This window comes from Diceros bicornis, chromosome 7 (genome assembly GCF_020826845.1).
Source record: "Diceros bicornis minor isolate mBicDic1 chromosome 7, mDicBic1.mat.cur, whole genome shotgun sequence".
Classification (NCBI taxonomy): domain Eukaryota; kingdom Metazoa; phylum Chordata; class Mammalia; order Perissodactyla; family Rhinocerotidae; genus Diceros; species Diceros bicornis.
The window spans coordinates 69,124,863-69,148,112 of record NC_080746.1 but is presented as its reverse complement, the minus strand read 5'-3'; the positions used below and the strand labels follow the sequence as shown (position 1 = coordinate 69,148,112).

The 23,250-nt window shown below is 47.2% G+C and overlaps 1 protein-coding gene across 4 annotated transcripts in view; it reads left to right on the top strand.

The window, feature by feature from the left end:
* The window catches only part of IRAG1 (inositol 1,4,5-triphosphate receptor associated 1), a 115,576-nt gene that overhangs the window by 54,448 nt on the left and 37,878 nt on the right, over window positions 1–23,250 (top strand). For 2 of the 4 annotated variants that reach the window (XM_058544682.1, XM_058544684.1), the window contains 8 exons: window positions 3,492–3,592; window positions 4,682–4,752; window positions 6,788–6,961; window positions 8,008–8,085; window positions 8,841–8,893; window positions 9,103–9,150; window positions 10,377–10,994; window positions 13,214–13,292. In XM_058544682.1, the coding sequence (XP_058400665.1) occupies window positions 3,492–3,592; window positions 4,682–4,752; window positions 6,788–6,961; window positions 8,008–8,085; window positions 8,841–8,893; window positions 9,103–9,150; window positions 10,377–10,994; window positions 13,214–13,292 (1,222 nt within the window). The remainder of the gene's footprint in view (window positions 1–3,491; window positions 3,593–4,681; window positions 4,753–6,787; window positions 6,962–8,007; window positions 8,086–8,840; window positions 8,894–9,102; window positions 9,151–10,376; window positions 10,995–13,213; window positions 13,293–23,250) is intronic. The other 2 variants (XM_058544683.1, XM_058544685.1) reach the window with 2 other exon arrangements.

Here is a 23,250-nt window from a genome sequence, read left to right as displayed (position 1 = left end):
AACTTCAGCCCTTCCCTCTCTACCAGAGAACCTGCACAATAGAAAATCCCCCATTCCTCCCTCTTCCCTGGCACCCCCATTTAACTTGGCCCCTACCCCTGGCCCTGCCTGCCCCAGCCCCATCCCATCACCTGCCATTTTGACACACTGCTTCCCCTTCTTGACCTCAGCAGCTTCCCTGGAAACTGTTCCACGTGTGTCCTCAGGTCCCACACCACGACCCAAGCTCCTCCTGCTTTCCTCCTGGTTGCTTGGAAGGCCCCAGCCTCTTTGCTGCTTGCTGGCCTCCCACTGGGGGAGCTTGGTGGACAAAACGTGGGAGAACTGAGTAGAGCCGCCATTCGTTTTAGCGATAACCGTGACTAATGGGGATTTGTAGACCATATGACACCTATAAAAGTCTACACACATTTGTCATTTCATTTTATTCCCACAAGCTTCTTCTGAGACAGAGCAGGCCTTTGACCATTTTACACTTGTGAGAACAGAGGGACAGTGCAACAAGAGGACAAAGCAAGTGACCAGCTCACCACCAGCCCGTCAAGGGGACTCTATCCACAGAAAGAGTTGTTGCTTCTGGGGAAACTCCCTGGGCGTCTCTTCCAGAGGCAGTCCTCGACGGAAGGATGGATGTCTCTGTTCTTGGGGGGAATGAAGCTCTGGGGTATGAGAGCAGATTGGCCAGTCCTGGTTCCAGCTGCAAGCATCATGCTGACTCCCTATCAGTCTACATTGGCCAACTGTGGGTGTCCAAATGGATAGTGACATAGCTCCAATTTACCAGAAGCTTCACAAAATTCCTACGGGGCGGATGGATGCTTTAATAACTGGGCCACTTCCATCATCTCAAACAATGTGAATCATGGGGATCCATGGATGAATCTGCTATCAACATTTCTGTTTTCTCTTTGGGTAGTCAAATTATTCCCAAGCCTAACCCTCAGTGTTCTCCATCTCCAAAACTATAAAGACCAAACTCCCTGGAGTAGCACCCAAGGTCCTTCAGAAGCCAACTCAACCTTTTATTCTAGTTTCATATTTTTCCCCATCCCTGAATCTTCTATCCCACATACCCCACAGTCTATGCTCCAGCTACATTGATGAATCCCTATTGCCCAGCTATGCCTTTTGCTAATGCTATTCCCTTTGCCCAAAACCTCTCCCCTAATACCTTTGTCTTTCAAGCTCCTATTCATCCCTTAAGACCTAGCTCAAATGTCAACTCTTCTGGAAAATCTTCCCCAACTCCCCTGATAAGAAAGTTTTCTTTCCTTTCCTCTGAGCTTTCAGAGAATGTGGTCCATCTTTTATCATCTTATATTTATTATAAGTATTAATTACTTCTGTATCCCTTGCTTGACTGTGAGCCCTTGAGGATCCTTGTATCTCATGCTGCTCCTGGTACATGATAACTAAAATGTGTTTGTTAAATGAAAGAGAAAAATAATCTGACAGTAATATAACCATTTATTGAAAACATCAGTCATGTGCTAGGTGCTTTATCAACATTATTTTTAGTCCTTAGATCAACTTTGTAAGTTAGATTTTATGATTGTGGGGCATAGAGAGGTTAAATAACTTGCCCAAGAAACACAGCTAATAGATGATGAGCAGAAATTTGAGCCCAGGTCTGTATTACTCATCCAAATGGCAACGCTTCTTCCTAGTCCTCCCATCCAGCCGAAGTCTCTGCCCAAACTTCCCTTCCATGTGCTCATGCTCGAAGATTCTGAGTGCTTCTCCCTCCCCCAACCACTGCAGCTCCCTTCAGCTGATGAGGTCCTGGAACGCAGAGATCTGGCATTCCCTGGCTGGACTCACTCAGAGACTCTTCGTCAGCTCACCCTGCCTTAAGTTTGAGGTCAAGGGAGGGAAGAGATACAATTAAAAATGAGAAGAGCTAGTTTCACTAAAAATTGTGGGATTTAAGAAGTCCAGACAGCACTGAACGGGACCCATTTAACAACAAAGAATAACGTGAAAAAGAGAGAAGGCCTCCTCCTCACCTTGCAAGGAGCCAACACCTGCATACTGAGGGCCCAAGTGATGTGGTGATTAAGTCTGGCACACTCTGCTTCAGTGGCCTGGGTTTGCGGGTTCAGATCCCGGGCATGGACCCACAGCACTCGTCAAGCCATGCTGTGGTGATGAGCCACATACAAAGTAGAGGAATACTGGCACAGATGTTAGCACAGGGCCACTCTTCCTCACCAAAAAAAAAAAAAAAAAGAATATGGCTCAGCCCTGGCTCTGCGAGGGCAGACTTCAGGCCATGGCTTCAGTGGGGCCACTAGAAGTAATAATACTTAATGCCCAGTGGCTCCAGAAGGACACGGCCCCCAGAAAAAGTGGCAATGGGAAGATGGGCACCCACTGCTCTGCAGCTGCAGGAGACCACACCAAGAGTGGGAGGTGGTGTGACATGCTCTGGAGCACGAGGAGACAGATCTTTGGCACACGACAGTAGGGTGTGCACAGAGGGCCCTGGCGGCACATTCCAGTAAACAGGGAGGGGCAGAGGAGAAGGAAAATGATGAAGGGACATATGAGAGAACCCCTGAGACTCTCCCAGGCATAACTGAACAGAATTCTGCCACGGAAATACTGTAATAGCCAAAGAACCAGAGATATGGTGTACGACTGTTAACTGGTCCCATTTTTACCTCCAGTCCATTTAGGTGTGGGGACACACAGGTTGAGGTGCATCTTTATGGATCTTATTATATCTCCTATATCACTTTTATTTCATTTATTCGTTGACTCACCCAACAAGTATTTATTTTATTCCAGATATGGTTTTACAACTCACACAGCCATCAGCAGCATAGAAGTGTAACAATTCACTACAACTTTACCAACACAGGATATAATAACTCCTTCACTTTGATTATGAGTAGACTTGTTTTGTTTTGTTTAGTAGTTGTGAAATAACACCTCAAAAAGCTAAGGACTGGCTAATAACTTTTGTTCTAATTTCAGAAATGTGTTATTTATTTACATGAACATTTTTACAAAGTTGCAAAAATTAAACTGCATTCCATCACCCACTGAACAAATCACCTTCACTAAAATGTCACACTTACCCAAATGTAGGACTGTCACTGAGTATCAGGAATGTGTGGGTGCCACCGCCTTTCCTCCTGGCCTCCATTCTTCCCCAGACGGGCTGGCCACAGCCTGAGGACTCGGTGGCATTTATTTCCTAGATTGTCAGTGAGAACTAACCAGGGGTGGCTTAGAGGCTCCCTAATCTTAGTGCATGAAAAGTGGACCGTGTTACGCTCGGGAATTTGCCTGCTGGGGAATGAAGGAGAAACTGCCTATCTTTTTTTTTTTTTCTTCCAAAATAATCCAAATGAACTGCATTGATCCCCTTATCAAGATGGCTCTGAGTATCATGATGCTGGAATAATTGCTCCAGCTCCAGTTTTCCTGGAAGCTTCCACCATCCCAAGCCTAACTCCATCTGTGCTTTTGTTCTAAACCACCAGGGCCCTCCCACGGCAGGAGTATCTTGCAGTCCACCCACCATCGTCCTGACTGGGGATGCCAGCTCACCGGAAGAAGAAACTGACAAAAACCTGGCCAACAGGTGCATCCCATGTGCCTGATCTTTGCTCTGTGAAGAACAATATTTCTTAGAACATGGGGATTAAGCAGCTTTATTTTTTATAAACTCTTTCTTCTTTCTTGGATCATTTTATTGACGAAAATACAATCAGGTAGTTTTTCAAAATGGGAGAGAGAGCTTGGGATTTTTCCTTTATCTTTCTCCCCCAAATTATTTTTCCTCTCCTGGATTCGGCTCTTTGCACTTTGCTAAGTCTTTAAGAAAAGCACGAGTCATAGCAGAGGAGTTTCCTGTAATAACTGCAAACAGACCTGAAAGATGTGAGTCTTGGACTGTAGAATCCTACCCCTGGCCAAAGCGGGTCCTGTGAGGAAGACAATCTCTTGGGAGGGACATTGGCTGTCATGCAACAGGACATTCCTGCCTCGGTTTTACACAGCACTGGCCCATGCGTTGGTCTAGCTGGCATGAGATTGTCTACAATACTCACAAAGTTACAAAGATAATTCTCATACAAATATATCGTGAGCATGTGTCAAAGATTTATTTAATTCATTAATGGGGGACCCATCAGGATAACAAAGCCAGTTCAAAGGAAAATACAAGACATGGATATGCGTACATAATCAGTGGGGAGGAAAAAAATGCTGGAGTAAAATTGCCAAGTTAGATATAAAACAGGTTAATACTCTACAGGGCAATGAAATCGTATTTTCTTCTTTTCTCCCAAACAGAAATCATCTGCATTTCTACCAGAAAACAATTATTTATATTTTATGAGTTTTCCACAAGTTAGATATTCATTGAGTCTGGGCCCTAATAAATAGTAAATAGTTACATCTTCTTAGGGCAGTGGTTTGAAAACTTTAGCATGCATCAAAATCACTTAGGGGGTCCGTTCAATCACAGATGGCTGGGCCCCACCCCCAGAGTTTCTGATCCAGTAGCTCTGGGTGGAGCCTGAGAATTTGCATTTCTAACAAGTCCCCAGGTTTAGACAAGCTTGATGATGCCGTCATATGACTTTGAAAGAATATACAGGCATCTGTTTGCCTATTTCCAAGCTGTGGACAAATTTTCTTGACAAGATGTCTCTGTTCTGTCTTTCAGAGCTCATAGTCCCCACAGGAGGCTTTCTCACCGACACTTGAAGGTTTCCACCACTTCGCTGACTTCTGTGGGTAAGTGCTAGGCCAGTTTATCTTATTTCTGCAACCAGACATAGGGGTCCAGCTGAAGGTGTGTTTGAGGAGGAAGACTGAGGTCTGGCAGCTTGGCCGGGCTGGGCCCCTTCCCCTCTCCTGCTCCTCAGACAGGCCTATCCCTACGAGCCCAGCAGGGCAAAGTAGATCAGACCCTCTGTGTTTGAGCTCAAAAGATGTATGACATCTCATCTCAGCTGGGTAAGGCTCAATTCCGGGGCTTAGGGGGCAGAGCCCTCTGCCTCCTGCTAGAAAGGCCCACATCCAGGCAGGCACATTTGTGAATGCAAGGCTGGCTGCCCCAACCACCCACTTGTTCCCTAGATGGTCTCTCAACACCTGTTCTGGACCATCAGAACATAGATATGATACAGACTCCGTCTCTGCCTTCATATTGCTCAGAGTCTATAAGGAGACTGAGAAGTGAACAGACAGAATCAGGACACTGCACTGTAAGGACTTTCACAGAAGTGTTTGGAAAACTGAGGCAGGAAGGGGTCCAATTCTCTCTGGGGAGGGAGGAGCTTGGGTAGGTATACCAGAGGAGAGTATTTGAGTTGTGCCTTAGAGAGTTGGACAGATAGGCAAGAGGGAGGGAAGGCATTCCAGGAGGAAGAAGCAACATTTCTTACACCAAGAAATAAAAATAAATAAAAGCCAGGGCTTGTGGTTTCAGGTAGTGCTGAAACCAGGTGCTCAAGTTGGGTCATTAGTAACTGTCCCATCCCATCTCTCGAGTCTCCTTTCTGTGTGTTTGCTTTCTTCTTGGCAAATGGCTACCAGCAACTCTAGGCTTGCATCCCATCAGTGGAAAGAGAGTTCCTCTTCCCCATATCCTCAACACAATTCCCAGGATTGCCTCTCATTGGCCTCCCGTGGCCATCCCTGAGCCAATCACTATGGCCAGGGGGATTGAACTCATCGACTGGTCATTGAACACAGTCCTACTCCTGGCACTTGGGGTGAGGTGGTGGGTGGATGTTAGCTCTTTCCTAACTAATGTAATTGAGACTCAGAGGGGTTTCACCTGATGCAAACTGAGGAGCTACGACCAGAAGAAGGGGGAATGGAGGCTGGAGAGGCATAATGGGAGCCATTCACCACCAGGGGGCTGGAGGGGAGGGGCCTCCAGAGGAGCATATGGGGTCAGCAAAATTGGCTTTTGTCATACGGGAGACCATGAAGAATCCCAATGAGGTGAGGCAGGAGAACAGCATGGTCAGATACGGCTCATAGGAGGGTCACTCTGATAGGCAGTGGAGGATGGGATGGAGGGGATAGCCTGGAGGTGAGGGACCTATGAGGTGGCTGATGTAATTGTGCAGGTGAGAGCTAATGAGCAAGAATGCAGACAAGGGGCAAGTTCCAGAAATATTTATGAGGTCAATGCCAGGAGTTAATGATCAGTTGGTTGGATGTGGGAGGACTTCGGAAGACAGGAGTGTGGAGGACTCCCGTGTTTCTGAGCAGCTGAGTGGGAGGTGGTGTCATTCACCCAGAGAATGCTGCCGGAGAAGGGACAGTTTTGGAAAAGGATGGGGGTAAACAATGGGAGTGGAGGGAAGAAGAAAGAGAAGGTGGTCATGGGATTGTGTCTTGGGCCTATGATCTTTGGAGTGCTCCCTCATCCACACATGTTAAGCTCACTAGCTCGTTGAAGAAATGGAGACCTGAAGGAAGAATACACTAGGGGAGCAGATAGCACACAGTGGGGCTCCTGATGGCCTTCCCTAGTGGTGGAGTTTAGGACACTCCTGGGAACCCAATGTAGCTTCATGAGCATTTGTGACAGAGGACCTGCTGCAGCCACAGGCTACAAGCCTCCGAGGGGCCAGGCCTGTTAAGGAAGCCCTGTCTGTCCCCACATAGCCCTCTCCCTGGCCCGGCACTGGGCTGAGGCTTGGCGGCTGAGTCAGCCCTGGGCAGCCTCCTGGGGCCGAGGTGTGAGGAGGGGGCCCTCTCGGCTGGGCCGAGGATTCCGTGGCTCTCAACCCAAGCTCACCTCCTTCTGCAGACCCTGCGGGGCACATCATTGACCTGGTGAATGACCAGCTGCCTGACATCAGCATCTCAGAGGAGGACAAGAAGAAAAACCTGGCACTGCTGGAAGAAGCCAAGTCGGTGAGTGAGCGTTTCCTGACCCGCCGCGGGAGGAAGTCCAGGAGCAGCCCCGGAGACTCCCCGTCAGGTAGGATGTGCAGGTGGCCCCCTGAGCCCCTCGGAGGCAGAGTGGGGGTGGGAAGGCCAGGCCCCAGCTGCACTGGGAGCCCTGCTTCCGAGGGCTGGCCTCTGATTCACCTGACCCCAGGCCTCTAGGCCCCAGGAGGATGGAGCCTTGCAGAGAGGATCTGTGAGGAGAGGGCACCTTGCCCCGTTTCAGGAGCTCTAAAATACTGACCCAACTCTAGCACAGAAAGCTCCTCTATTTGTTTTTTTGTCCCTGTATGTGGCTTCCTTTTTCGCCAAGAAATCTCAGCCCATATGATACCCATGAATGTAACTTGGCCTCCTCCATCCCTGAATCCTCTGGGTGATGCCCATTGGCATGACTCCTGGGTCACCCTGCATGGACGGAGTCTGTGTGACATCTCCACCTTCCCAGGACACCCTATGGGCACCTCCTGAGTAAAGGTCCACAGAGGCCAGCTCTGGGCTCCCTCTCCCTGATCTCCAGCTATGGGCTCTGGGAAGGATCCTGGCGCTGTGGGGAAGCGAAGGTGGTCTTTGGCATCTTTATGGAATTTCTGGATCAGAAGGAAGGTTTTCCTGGGCCCTGAAATCCTCCTGCTACCCCTTTGGCTAAAGTCACTCTTCTTCCTGAGCAAAAAGTTGGGGCAGGTTTTGGACAAGTCTGAAGGTCCTCAGGAGGCAAAGGGGAGCATTTGAAATCAGGGCCATCCTGGGAAGTCTAGGAGGTACCGCCTTTGGAGCTGCACCTGCCTAGCAATGCCAGGTTGTCTGTTTCTAGAAGGTACTTGGAGGTCAGGCCAAGCAGGCTGAGGAGTGTGACCCCAATTCTCACCCGCCTAATGACCCAAGTGTCCCCTCTGTTGGGCTGACGGCAGGGAGGTGTTGGGGTGTGGTAGGAATCTTATATGGCAGTCCAGAATCAGCCCCTGACGCCGACTAGGCAGACCAGGTTCCTAGGGGTCAGAAATACCTGAAAAGATGTCTTCATTAGGCTGAAGTCCTAAACCTTCATAAATGCTGGCCAATATGTGTCTGTCTCCACAGCTGTTTCCCCAAACCTCAGTCCCGGAGCTTCTCCTGCATCCTCTCGGAGCAACTCACTCACCGTCCCCACACCTCCCGGTGAGGCCCAGCGCCCCTGGCATTTCCTGCCCTGGCTTCTCCCTCTGGGTGGCGGCTCAGCCCCTCCCCTGGCCTGACCAGGACGCCTCCCATCTCGCAGGCTTTCCAGTCAGCACCCCTGTTTGGCCCTCTACCCAGGAGGCCCCCAGCTTGGCCTGGCTGGGCTGCCTCAGAGGTGGGGGATGTACTTTCTCTTAGGGTTCTGAGCTAGTGTGGGGAGACAGGCCCAGCCCAGGATGAGGCAGGCTGGGTGAAGATGGGGCAAGGTTGTGGGAAGGGGACTACAACTGGACCTCTCAGAGAGGTCACCTCAGAGCTTCTTTGGAAAGGCCTCTATTTGAGGCACTCTTTGCTTTTTGGTTTCTTCCCTTTCATTAGGCTGTGTTCAGGGCCACACCCTCATCAGTAGGGGAAGGGGCAGGACGCCAGGGAGAGCAGCCTGCCCTTGTCAGAGCTGTTGGCAAGCTCATGCTCAGGTCGGGCAGCCTAGGTTCAAATCCCAGCGCTGACACTTCCTGGCTGTGTGACCTTGATTTCCCTCTGCCTCAGTTCCCTCATGTGGTTTCTGTGATGATGAAATGCGGGCTCACCACAGAACCTGGCATGTGGGGGGTACTCGACAAATGGTGGTGTTACTAGCTCCCAGGCCTGAGAGCTAAGAAAGGATATTCTGGGGAGGTAGATCTGTTTTGATAAAGGGACAGCTGAGAGTCTGGAGTGCCGGACATCTCTCACCAGTGTTTGGATTATTCCAGGCTTGGATGCGTGCAGTGGCCCACAGTCACCTCTGCCCGGAGCACCACCACAGGTAACAGGGGCCCCATTTGGGGTTTCTATGTCAACTGGTCTGCCCTCTTACCCCTTAACACACACCCGAGAGACCCTCCATGACCCACTGGAGGTGAGGTGCCGGGGCGGGGAGGCATCTGCATCACTGTTGGGGACCTCCTCAAGGGTATTCCAAGAGGAGATATCATCTCCTCATATTGCTGACTGACTCGTGTTTGCTTCCTCCAGCAGAAGGGGAATGAGGCCGAAGTCTCTTCACCTCTCTTTGGCGAGCCTGTGAGTTTGAGCTCTGGCCAATTTGGATGCTTGGGGTGTGGGAGACACAGTGTCCCAGAAGCCTACGCTGGCCCTGGGCAGCCTGCAAGTGGGTGTGCATGAGCGGAGGGTTGAGGCTGGGGAAGCTAGCAGGTTCCCCTGCCCTATTGTGACTGGAAGTCTGAGGTGGAGGGCGTGAGGAGGCAGGATTCAGTGGGGGTGACCTCTGTGGTAGTCCTGCTCATAACCCTGCACCCCCACTCAGGCTGCTGGCCAGAGATCAGGGAGGCCACAGGGCCTAGCAACAGCCAGGCAAGACTGCTGCTCTCGTCAACTCGAGTGAAAATTGCAGGGAAGCTCCAGCCCCTGGTCGAGATTCTTCCTGGGGACAGCCAGGATAACCTCGTATTTGCTGATGAGTGATAGGGGGGCCCCACATCTGCTCAGAGCACAGTGCTCAAGGTGGTGTTAAGAGCAGCATAGAACACAATCTCATCTAGAACTGGGTCTGGGGTAGAGTTCTCCGGAAGAGTTTCAGCACACACACAAGACAGCCACACAAAACCCAAATGAGGACCCACATGCTCTTCACAAAGCAGGTTTCCCTCGGGACGTGAAGGAAGTGTGCAGAATCTTACAACTTCTGCGCAGTAAGATAGCAGCTTTGCAAGAATCACCTTGTCCAGTGATCCTTAACCTCTTTCGGATCATGGAACTCTGTGAGAAGTTCTTGAAAGCGGTGGATTCTCTTTCCAGAAAAATACACACAACGCACCCAAACACACATATACATTTGCATATAATTTCAGAGGTTTCACAAACCTGATGGGAAATCTGAGTCCCTAATGGTCAAGGGCCTTTCCAGGCAGAGCCAGGACTAAAATCTGGGGCAACTGAGTCAAGGCCAAAACTGTGACTGGCCCCAAGCTGCCCTCTATTCCACTGTCCTTTCAGCTCCTAGCCCTTGGCAAGTTCTCGGCAGGTTTTGGATCGCAGGTTCCCTTGTCCTGTCTGTTTTACAAACCCCAGGCTTTTCTGTGGGTCCCCTTTAATGGCTCAGACCTGACTGAGAAGCCCTCTCCTTCCACCTAGCCCACACCCCTAAACACACACACACACGCACACACACGCACACACACACACGCCCCTAGGCAGGGTCTGTGGCCTCTGTCCCACAGCAGAAGTGGCCCCACCTATGTCCTCTCCAACCTGCCTCCGGGGTCCCAGCTCTACTTTGTGTCTTTCAGAGTGTCCCCAAAGGGCTAGCTGATCGGAAGCAGAATGACCAGAGGAAAGTGTCTCAGGGCAGGCTGACTCCTCGCTCTCCCACAGTTGAGAAGTCCAAAGAGATTGCAATAGAACAAAAGGAAAACTTCGATCCCCTCCAGCACCCTGAGGCCACACACAAGGGCCCAGCTTCTGGCACAGGCAGTGGTGGGAAGATGGCCTTGAACAGCCCCCAGCCTGGCCCCGCTGAGAGTGAGCTGGAGAAGCCGCTCCTGAAGACAGCCAGGGAGGGCAACCCTCTGCCCAGAAGTCCAGCCCAGGGCTCTGGAGGGGTGGCTCCCACAGCCCCCCAGGGAAAAGGCACAGCTGCAGAGCCGACAGGGTCCAAAGTTGGCTCCAAATCCGAGCTGCGGTCCCCTGTGTCCCGGCCCCCCCTGCTGCGGGGGGTCTCCTGGGACAGCGGCCCCGAAGAACCTGGCCCCCGGCTGCAGAAAGTGCTTGCCAAGCTACCACTGGCAGAGGAAGAGAAGCGTTTTGCAGGCAGAGCTAGCAGCAAGCTGGCTAAGGCGCCTGGACTCAAAGACTTTCAGATACAAGTGCAGCCCGTGCGGATGCAGAAACTGACCAAGCTCCGTGAGGTGGGTTCCTGGGCGCCAGTATGGGGGCTGTGCACTCCACGTCCCCCTGGGCTGAACACCTCTGGGTGGGGGCTGGCCCTGGGGCAGGGCAGCTCTGGCCCGGACTGGGACCTTGCAGGGCCCTAAACTGCCCTCCCCCACGCCCCCACCCCGGAGCGATCAGGCCCACAGTGTGGCATCTTGATAAACACCAGTTTCAGCGGCTTTTTACACCACTTACCGGGGCCAGGTCAGTCTGGGATAGAGTTGCCACACAAAGCCACATTTCAAGGGGAAGGTGAGTACATGGAGGGATACACAGGCCCTGAATCCTGGGCTGTGTTTCCCCCTCCAGCCGGAGCTGGTGGCTCATAAACAGGAAGCCCTTGATAGAGTGCCTTGTCCTGCCTGGGACTTGGCTGGGCAAGGATAGACTAGCTTTTCCCTTCGTAATGCCCAGGTGCCTGTTAACAAAGGGCCTCCAATCCATCCACAATGTAATAATGGCTACGAGGGGCTGCTCCCCCGTGGTGAACTTCTTCCAATGTCCATGATGTCCCCAACATTCATTGGCCATCAACCCAGGCCCAGTGGTCTCTCATGGAACTGCCACCCTATGCAAGGGGTGATTGGGGGTATCCAGAGATGTAGGGGAGAGAGACCAGAGTTTGAGCTGAAGAGGTTAACAGGACAAAGGAATCTGCAGTCCTTTCTTCCCCAGAAGGCCACAGGCCAAGGCAGCCGGGACTCCACAGGGTGGGACTTGGCGCCCCTACGGCTGGAGCTGGACAAGGCTCTCTTGGCTCCTCTACAGAGGAGGCATGGGACAGGGAAGGAAAAGAGGCACCTGATGGCGGTCAAGCACAGGGAGGGGGTTTCTGTGCCATCAGGGACACACTCCGATGCTGGCCACTGTCCTATTCAGAACTCTTCCATGATGCTCTGAGTTGGAGGCTCAAGGGGAGCTGAGGCCCGGCTCTGGTGTTAACATTTTACAGAAAACCCCACACAGCCAGGAAGACCTCACTAACGAGTGGATCAGCCTAGGGCCTGGAGGGGCTGCCCATAGTGAGCCAGAGTCCCAGAGTCCCAAAGGGGCCAGACAGCCAGGTATTGGCCCTCATGGGCCTCTGGGCATCAGAGGCTAGGCCTAGGCAACAGGCCACCCCCCACCCCCCTGCAAGTTTCTCTCTGCAGCAAAGAATGTCACAGAGAACCTGGAGGCCCCATCCCACTAACCACTGCCCTAGTAGCTGAGCACGCCCACCCCAATCCAGTGTGCCGAGAGATGATTGGCTGTGGGCCTCTGGCTTGCTAAGGACACAGGTCAAGGGCCCTGGTCCTGACTTCCCTTTGGGCCAGAGCACCCTCTGCTGGCTCCTTCCTTTCCTTCGTTACCCAGGGGGCAAACGACTCCAGTGGCCTCTGCCAGATGGATGACAAAATCCCCCTAATAAGCATGTCACAAGGGGCAAGGGGCTGAGTCAGACATTTCCACTTGGGGGCGCCGGTCTGGTGCTGATAGGCTCCGAGCAGGTATGAGCCTACCTGTGCCACATACCTGCAGTCAGCATCCCCATCTCTCCCCCGACTCTGACTGCTGAGGCCTCGGGCAGGAGAGTGGCGGCTGTGCCTGCTGCCTTGAGGCAGCAACTCTCAGGTCTCATTTGTCTGGAGAGTTGAACAACTCAAGAGGTGCCAGAACAGGCCACTGAGGAACTAGGGGCGGGGGAGGCCACAACTCCAGGAAGTGGGCTCTCACTGCCCAGAACAACAGGGCAGGAAGCTCCAGCCAGCTCGGAGCACAGCCACGAGATCAAAAGATTGTTTCCAGCGGCAGCTCCATACGCACCCAAGGGACCCTCCTGTCCCCAGAGCCCTGGGCTCTGCATCCGTTTGTCCTCCAGCCCTCTCCAGCTCTCTGCCACAGTGTGGCTGAGCAGCCCATTCGCCCTGAGGCCCACAGGCGTATGTGAAAAGCAGGCCATGCCAAGGCCAATCTTACCCCAAGGAATATGGCACCCACTGTGGAGTCTCAGGCACCTTTGGGCTGGGAAAGGAACTGTCTTCTGGCTGTTCCTCACATGTCACCACAGCATGACTGTCCACACACCTTTGACACTGCCCCTGTCGTCCCCCACATGAGGCTGAGTGGTCACAGAGCCACAGACAGAACTGAGAGAAGAGTCCAGCCTAATGTCATCATCTGAAATGTTTTTTTTTTTCCTTTTCCTATAAAGGAGCACATCCTGCTAAGAAATCAGAACTTAGTGGGGCTCAAGCTTCCAGACCTTAGTGAAGCGGCTGAACAGGAAAAAGGTAGGTGCAGTCCGGCGGACACTTTTCTCAGGCCAGGGCTGGATTCATCTCCTCAGACCAAAGAAGGTGACCGTGTAAACACTAGGCTTCCCGTTAGGGCCTTTGTCTGCCCAGTGGGCGTGTGGGCCAGACCCAGAGCAGGCCCGCAGTAAATATTTGCAGATGAATGAATGAATCAGATCATGTTTCCTGCCTGCCCGGAGAACCCCTCAACTGTCTCCCTCCAGCCAGCTCCCTTCTGGACCCTGCCCGCCCTCCCTGAGCCTTCTTAGCACCTACTGGGTCTGAGGGTGACCCAGGCCTGAACTTCTGACACTTCCTTTTCCTTTTCCTCTCACACCCAGGAAGCCTCCCAAATAGAACAGTTCCTCTTTTCAAGACATCAGAGTCATCTCTTGCTTTCTAATCTGCTGTCACCACAAAGTCCAGACCAACCCTTCCCTCCCAGTGACTGCAAGTCCCCACCCACCCATCCTGCCAGACCCATCTTCAGAAAACAAGACTTTGTGTACCCTTCTCTCCCCCACCCCCATCTCCTGGCTTACCTCTTCTGACGGCTCATGCCACCTGTGTCAGCATAGAAGCCTTCTGCTTGAGGATTGTTTTTTGGGTGTGTCCAGGGTGCCACCAACCGTATTGGAAGCCTGTGGTCTGAAATATAGTAACTAACACCTACCTATTCAACATTAACAAGAAGATTCCCAGAAGTAAAATTTCCAACAATTTTTTTTCTAAAGTACTAATTCCATGTTTAGAGGAAACTTTGGGAAAAAAATATTATAGACTTCTCTACTTTTAATTTGTTTATTAAAGCAGATTCAAAACACTAGGAAAAGATTTATCTTAAAATTTCACCCACAACCCTATAAATTCTGAGAAAGCAACAATTTTTTATTCTTTCTAGTATTTACCCATATTTATACTTTTTCCACAATTCATTTGATGGTATACGTATAACTTCCTGTTTCTACTTTTTGAACTTAGGTTCTTTCATAACTCTTCCATATGTTTTGACTTGTCCTCATATTTATCATTTAATGGGTACATAGTGTCCTTTTGTATTAATGTATCTATTGTTGGGCATTTCAGATGTTTACAGTTCTTTTAACTATGATTAACAACCCTACCGTAAACAACTTTGTACCTGTTTTTTTCTTTCTTCCTTTAATTTAATCCCTTGGGATAAATTCTCAGGCTTGAGATTTACTGGGTCAAAGTGTATAAGCATTTGTATTTAGAAAATTGCCTCCAATGTATAAAGCTACCTGCAAAGACTGAGTGAGGGATCTTTCTCCCAAGAAGTGCCAGCACTGGACTGAATTTGCTTTTGCTCCTAATTGGCCAGAATATAGTAAGAAGCAGATAATCAATAGTAATAACAACTATAATGTATTACTATAAGTACTATGAAATGCCATTGCACTATTACTTCAATTAACTTGCTAGCAAGCAAACTCAAACTTAACATTTTTAATTATTTATTTATTTACTTTTTCTTACTGGGTGAATTAGCTACTCATTTCTTTACCCGTGTTCCATTTGGGTCTTGGGTTTTCTGTTGGCTTATGTTGTTGGTAATATATAAACTCTATAGCTATTAACCGTTTGTTGGCTGCATTTTTCTCAGTACTTTTTCACTCTATCATTTTTTGCTCTTTAACAAGTTTTGTGTTATTTTAGAGAAATCATAAAGCTTTTATGTAAGGACTTCTGGCTATCTTTTCCTTCAAGAAGTCTTCCATTATTTCAATCATTATAAAAATATTACTTCTCCTTAACTGGGATAGCAAATCTGTTTTCTACTAGTTTATCTATAGTTTGATTTATTTATATTTATTTTGCTAATACCCCTGAAATTTATTTTTGGATATAGGTATTTGAAGATTTAAGATCCTGTTACCTCAATAATATTTTAATAGAGTTTGTATTTTGTGTTATTTTGTGTTTTAGATAATCATATGCTCAATTCTTTTTAATATATACCAAAGACTCGTTCTGGGCCCTTGAGTCTGTTTTATTCTGATCACCATTTTAATTACTTGTGCTTTATAATATGTTCTAGTGGACAGTGAGGGACTTCTCCCTCATCACTCTTCTTTTTCAGAATATTCATTATGTTCTAGATACAAAGATTCAGTGCAAAATAATGGAAAAACAACTGGACAAGAAGTCAGGAGATTTGAGTTCATGTCCTCCAGACACCAGTTAACGAGTCTTGAAATACGTTCCTCAGCCTCTGTGGGTCTCTGTTCCCTCTTGGACTGGATGACCTAGGAAGTCTCTTAACTCTAACCTAAGATCCAAGGATTCCGGGTCCTTTCCAACTTGCCTCTCACCTGTTTCTCTAAGTGAAATTGAGACCATTTTATGCAACATTTTAATTCTGATTACTCTATAGCTACACATTGGATTCAGAAGATCTGTCCTAGTTTTATTTGTTTTACAGTTTACAGATTTTTTAATTATTTAATTTGCAAACATTTAGTTCTCATTCAGGCACATGGTTTGTCCCTCTATTAATTTAAGTATTCCTTTCTTTTTCCTCTAAAAGATTTAAGGTTCTTTGTATAGATCTCCCATAACTCTTAATGGGGTACATTCTATGTGATATATTTTTGCCTACTTATGGAGAAGATTCTTTTTTCATTAGATTTTTCTAGCTGATAATTAGTGGCATAGATGAATGCTGCTTAGTATTATACGTGTTTCTTGTATGATATTACTGTTAACAAATGATAGAGTGATTACTATAGTGATTAGCTAGCATGATTACTATAACTAGAGGGATTACTATGTCCCAGGTACTGTGCTAAGCATTTGACAATATTCCGCTTAACACTCACAACAACTCTGGGAGGTGGGCCATGTTATACCCATTTTACAAATGAGGAAATTGAGGCTCGGGGAGGTTAAATTCACATGGTTATTAATTTCTGAAGCCAGGTTTGGAACCCAGATGTGTCTAATTCCAAAGGCTCTTGATCATTTTGTAGAATGTCTTTCTTTTTCAAATTCACAAACTATCTGTTATTTTTATTTAATCAAATTCACTATTTGTCTTAGTTGCGTGCTTGTGCGTGTGTGTGTGTATTTCTCCTGTGTATCTGGATATATTTTATTACTTTGGCCACATTCTCTGATATGAAAATGGTGACAAGGAAAATGATTGTGTGGCCATATGTAGCAGCAAGTGATGCTGGGGAATGTATCACTAGTGGGCCGCAGGCCGTGTGCCCAGATTAAACTCCAATCACATGGAAGGAGGGGCGGACAGATTTTGGTGGATGACCAGGTGCCTCTGCCATGTTGTCATTTTTGTGTAACAATATACTTTAGATAGCTTCTTATTTAATGCATATGGAATTTTTTATTTTTTAACTGCTTCGTAGTATTCCGTGGCATGAGAAACTATATCAATTATTTGACCCATCTCTTATTAATATTTAGGTTGTTTCTACTTTTTCTCTAAACAATGTTATCATAAACATCCTCCTAGATGTATCTTTATAGAAATGCATAAGTTTATTCATGGGATAGTGTCTTGGAAGTAAAATTGCTTGATCAAAGGTATTTACATTTAAATATATATGCATACTGCCACATTAACTTACAAAAAATATACCAATTTAGACATTCACTACCTACAGCAACACCTCACTATCCAAGACTAATAGGAAACAAGATGGATCCTGAAGTAAAATTATCAGATAAATGAATTTGACTCCTATGAACATAAAATTAAAAAAAAAAAATTAACCGTGGTAGGTGTTCAATAAATGCACCCTCCCTCCCATTTTCTCTCATTTCCAGGATCTAAGGGGTTAAGAGCTCAAGCTTCACCACTGACCTGCATAGGCTGGGCAAGTTTCTTGTTCTCTAGATGGCTCAGTTTGCTCATGTATAAAATGGGGATAATAATAGTATCTTCTTTACTGAGCTGATGTAATGTTTTTATGTGATCCTGGTCTTTATTCTAGTGGGAACCTGGCACCCATTTTAATTCTATTATTAAGGTTGTAGAACGCTATCTTGCCAGCTAAGTGGGATGTCGTTGTACTCTGTACATGTGTTTGATTGATACCAGCAGAGCTATAACTTCCTTTTCCTGCATTCTGAAAGCCCCATCAAAGAGCCTCATGCCCTCCTGTATCCAGGACAAAAGGTTTGGGATGCCCTCCCTGGGAGCTGGAGAGGCTGGCCCTTTGACAGGCTCTAAATACAACTGTGCATATGAGCTCATGGGGAAAACTCTTTTTTATGATGATTGTTGGCTGTTCATTTGGGAGGTGGGGAAGATCCTTATCGGAACATTCTGGAGTCTTAAGAAGTTTGGCTCTCCTTCAGTTTCTGAGGACTGGGAGGCTCTTTTCCCTGCTGCATCTGGTCTCACCAACAATCCAACCAGTTCTCTTCGCAGGGACCATTTGTAGGATGTTTGGGTCTTGATCATTTGCGGGTAATTTCAAACCAACGATGTGAAGCTGACTGTGGTCCAGTTCCTAGGCTGCATGTTGGGGATGCAGAGATGAAGAAGGCTCAAGCTCTGCCATCAAAGAGATGGCCTTGTCCCAGCTGTCATTATCAGTCCCTTCAGCTATCTCAACAGCCTCTTATCTCATCCCTCTGTCTGCACTCCTGACCCCTTCACCCAGCTCAGTCCACGGTCCACACGCAGCCAGAGGAATCTCTGAAATATAAATCTGAGTCAGCATCTCCAGAAGTTTCATTCTGCTCTTAGGATGAGCACTAGAATCCTTAGTAGGACCTACAAGGCCCCGTGTGGTTAACCCTGCTCACCTCCCCAGCATCTTCCAGGGCCCCTCTCCCCCTCACTTTCAACATCTTGGTCTTCCTTCAGCAACTCATTTCTCCTCCTTCTTAGGCTGGGCACATGATGTTCCCTCTACTTGGAATGTTCTTCCTCTCTTTCTCTTTGCCTAGTGAACTCCCATTCAGTCTTTAGATATCTGCCCAAATGTCACTCTTCTAGGGAAGATGTTACCCACCTCCAGATCCTTCTCCCTCATAAAATCTATCACAGAATGAAATGCAATATTTGAGTGTTTCTCTGATTAATATCTGTCCCCTAGATAATGAGCTCCCAGAGGACAGTGGCACATCCGTTTTGCTCAGCATTGTATCCTTAGCTCAAAGCCCATTGCCTGGGGCACAGTAAGCACTCAATAAATAGTGAATAAATGAATGAGCTCCCCCTCACTTTCTAGGAGAGAAAACACAAGGGTAGGCAATGTCACTACAATACATGGTGTTAAGACTTTAAGAACATGAAGGACCTAGGAACATGGAGGAACAGGCAGCCAGCTCAGTGGCAGTGAATGAGTCAGGACAGGTTTCCAGGAGGAGCAGCTTTGAGCTGAGGAAAAGAAGGGTATCTCAGGCAGAGGGAATAGCAGGAGCAAAGGCATGCGGGCGTATTCTAGCACTTTGCTTGTTCCAGAACAGAAGGAATCCCACGTGAACCAAGTATGGGCCATGTGTCCCAGAGGGATAGGTGACAAGGATGAAGTGTGGGTGGGGATCAGGGAGAGTGAAGGCTTTGAGGGCCAACTAATGAGTTTGAACTTCATTCAGGACCTCTTGGAAAGCCAGAGAAGCCTTCAGGTAAGGAAGCATCAGGATCAAAACTGAGTTTGAGAATAATTCTTCTGGACAGATTATGGAAGCTGGCCTGAAACAGGAGAGGCTGGAGGCAGGGACGCCAGGTGAGAGGGTGTGGAAATAGCCTGGTAAGAGGTGATGAGGCTGTAGACTGAGAGAGGCAGGTGGGAATGTGGGGAGGACAGGTCTGAGAGCTATTTGGAGGTCAGCTTGGCAGGACTTGTGAGCGGATTGGGTGGAGGGGGAGACCGGGAAGATCCCCAGGTGTCTGTCTGCATGGCTGAGGGGGTGATGGTGCTGTTAATCAGGACTAGGAGCGCAGAGGAGGAGCTCACTTGAGAAGGAAGACAATGAGTTTGGGTTTTGACTTGTTGAATGCCCATGGGGAGCAGCTTGGATGCCACAGTCTGACTGGTTTTGCATCTCAGCTCTACCACTAACTAGCTGGAACCCCGGGGAATCTATTTAACTTAGCAGAACCTCAGTTTCCTAGTTTGCAGTTTCACCAGAAAAGGAGCTTAGCAATATTTACTTTGAAGGGCTATCGTAAGGAATGAATGAGAAAGTGTGTCTAATGCATAGTTGATGTTCAATAAATGGTGGCTGTTGAAATGGCTTTTATTATCCAGGTCCAGGTGGCAATGTCTAGGAAGCGGGTGGGTTTCTGGACCTGGATGCTGAAAGAGGTGTGGGCTGAGGCAGAGACATGCCCTGAATGGCAGTCCTTCCAGACACCCCCAGTCTGGGTCCAGAGCTCTCAGTCTCAGGCAGGGGAAAGGCCTCCCTGAGAAGATCAATCTGAAGAAAGTTTATCCCCAACAAGTAGCTTTGGCCTTATTGGGGTCATCCTGGGGCTCAGAGCATCTTTAGCCAGAAGTGCCAAAAGTTCCTTTTCCAAGTCCCTGAGATTGCCAGAAACAAATGCTTTCGTTGGAATGAGCTAGTACAAGCAGATATTTTAAAAATAATTTTACTGCTTTTGTTAAAAATAGCTCATGTTCATTACCAAAAAATTTAACTAATAGTAAAAAATACAAAGAAGAAAGGAGAAATAGCTTACATCAAATATGCCCTTCGCCACAAATACAGAAGGAGGGAGGGAGGAAGGAGAGAGATTATGCTAGACTGCCAGATACACTTTTTTGAAATAAAAATTATTAAAATTTAATTGAACTTGAATGAAAGTGAAGTGAAACTGTAGGACTTGTTGAATTTGGATAATTGCTTCCTCCAAAAAAAAGAGATTAGTTTTTAAAAGTTTAAAATATATATTATGAAATGCATTAAGGGTTTGGAGTTATCGAGGTACTATTTTTACATTATATGTTTTAAATTTGGATTATGACTTCATGCAGGAAAAGATGAGAATGGCAGCCTTTCTTCTCACCTTCATATTTCTTCCTACCTTTCCATCTCTACCTGTACAAATGATAAATTATCCTTTTTCTATTATTAAGGTTACAGCATGTACATTCCATACTGAAATGATAATTTCCGTAGTTGTTTAGCCTTAAACGTATATATAAAAGGAGTTCATGCTCACCACTAGGCCCTCTTCTATGGCTCATCATTCCCAAGTTCATTATTTTGATTTATGTCTTGTTTAGCTGGATTTCATTATCCAATAGTTTTCCTAGAAGAGCTCAGAGGTGCTATGTTCCCTGAATTCCAGCACATTTGAAAATGTTATCTTTATTCTTGAAGAACCGCTTGCATGGTTATAAATTCTGGGCCACTCTTTCCCTCAGAACTTTGTAGATGCTCCATTGTATTCAGTGCTGTACAGAAGTCTGAGACCAGCTGATTTCCAGCATTCCTCAACCCTCACCATTCCCTGTAGATGGCTGACTCTTTCTGTGAGGGTAGTTGGGGAAGCATTTCTTTATCCATATATATATATTTTTTTTCTTAACATGTGTGCTCCTTCAATCTGCAAGTTCAGATTTTCCTTCAATTGAGGAGAACTTTTCTTCTATTATATCATTAAGTATGTTCTTTGTTGTTTTGTTCACAACTTCAGAGACACCATAATCCACAGATTTCTCATCGATGTCTCAACTACAGGTCCGTTAACCTACCTTTAAATACTTCTGTCTTTCTTTCCTTCTCTACATTCCTTGTTCTCATTTCAATCTCCCCCACCCTGCTTACTAATTCAGTTTGAGGCTGTATCTGTTTTATTCCTTCATATTTCCAACATATTGGTTAGTTCTATATTTTTATAATTTCTCACTAGTTCTGTTATTTTGGTCTTCAATTTATTTCCTTAAATTGTAGTCTTCTTCCATGTATGTATGATCCTCTCATCTCACCTCTGATTTCCTATTTTCATTTTCTTCAAGTTCTAATTTCTTCTTGAGTCAAAGCATTTGTGGTATACATTTTTCACAAAAATGCATTTTTGGTGTGCTTCCTGCATCTTTGTTTCCATCCTGACATCTGTCTCCTGCGTGTTTCCTTTCTTCTGCCCTTTATACCTCCTTTCTTCTTTCCTTCCTCTTCAGACGATAGTATTTTTGTATAGTCACAATGCCATTTTTTAAATTTTTAGAATTTTTGATGTGGGCATTTCTACCTGAATTTTCTCCTTACCTAGACGTATTGTGTAGGTCAATTTTCACTGACTCCTTCCTACCTAATCTGAGATCTCCGTCCTCCTACAGTGCTTAGCTGAGGACTGGGTATTTTGTGTCTGCCTTGTTACTGCTTGGGCGGTGAGGAAAAGGGGAAGTTCAGATGGAACTGTGCATAGTGGTGTATGTGGGATTGGTTTCTGCTCTTTTTATATAACTTTGTTTATAGTCCAACACTTGAGTTTATTACCCCAAAGTGTGGGCATATTTTATTCCATTGGGTGGGCAATAGTAAGTTATAGATTACTTCACCCAAGGGAATCTTGAATTGTAGATACAATCTGCCCAGGTGTTTATTTTCCAGACTTGACCCAATTGTTCCCAGCAGCCACTTTCACCCCACTGCCAGTTAGAGGAAGGAAAAGATAGACAAAATCCAATGGGTTTGGCCACAGTACTATATCTCAGAATGGGGAGGGGCAGCTTCAGTTGGGGCTTTCCATGTGTCTCCCGCCACTTACTCCATCGGAGGGGCTTGTTTTATTTATTTTCTCTTTTGTCTTCCTTTCTGGTAAATCCCTCCATATTGATTGAGGTAATCAGCTCTGGTAGAATACTGTGCAATCATTCTGCCTTTCCTCTCCCCTCCTCCTCAGTAAGAAAAGCCAAGAGCGGCAGAGGCCGCTTTCTTTTGTTGGAGGATTGTTATGGTGGGATGGAGATCCTTCTGCTGTAGAGAAACTTTCTGAATCTCCTCCGCAGGCTGCCTGCTCACCGCTCAGTCCACTTCCTTCCCATTCTGTGGTTTTGCAGTCTTGGTCACAGTTTTTCCTCTCACTCTTCCTCTCAGTACTGATTCTTTGAGGGAAGAAAAAAGGGTCATCAAGGGTGGGAGCTCTACATTTATTTCCAGTAAGTTCTGTCTTTCTTTGGCCATTATTTTTATAATTTTATTTATTTATTTATTTTTTTCCCCAAGTCCCAGTAGATAGTTGTATGTCATAGCTGCACATCCTAGTTACTGTATGTGGGACGCAGCCTCAGCATGGCCGGAGAGGCGGTGCGTCGGTGCACGCCTGGGATCCAAACCCGGACCACCAGCAGCAGAGCGCGCGCACTTAACCCCTAAGCCACAGGGCCAGCCCTGGCCATTATTTTTAAAGATTGTTGCCTTTTCCTGTATTTGAGAGTTGCTGGTATATTTTTGGTTGGTTTTAAAAATTGAGTTGAGGAGGAAGGTGGCTGGTTCTGGGATCCACCAGTTCTGGGGTCACTCTTCAGACAGCCATTTTAGTAGGGCTAGAAGCCCTAACTAGTTACCTTGGGCAGGGGGTGTTGCTCAACCCAGGGGACTCTTCTAGGCAAAAGCCCCTGGTATGGCTTTCAGTTGATTCTTAGATCTCATCTGTTTCAAGCAATCATATAGATTTCTCAGGAGCCCACTGCTTAATTATCTCTCTGCTGGGTGCAGTGTAGATACATGAAAGCAGAGTGAGGCCAGAGACACCACAAGGTTTACCATCTGTCCCATGGAAATGTCAGAGAGCAATAAATGCCAGGAAGGAACCCAAGAGGTGACAGGTAGCTAAGAGAACATCTAGTCCAATCTTATATCCAAAGAAGGATCACTGACAGCCCCATCTCTGACAGATGGCCCTCCAGCTTTGCTGGGATACCTTGAGTACCTGGAAACTCATGAACACCATTCTGTTATTGGAAAGCTCAAATTATTTAACCATTCTTTACCTTGAGTCAAACTATACCCC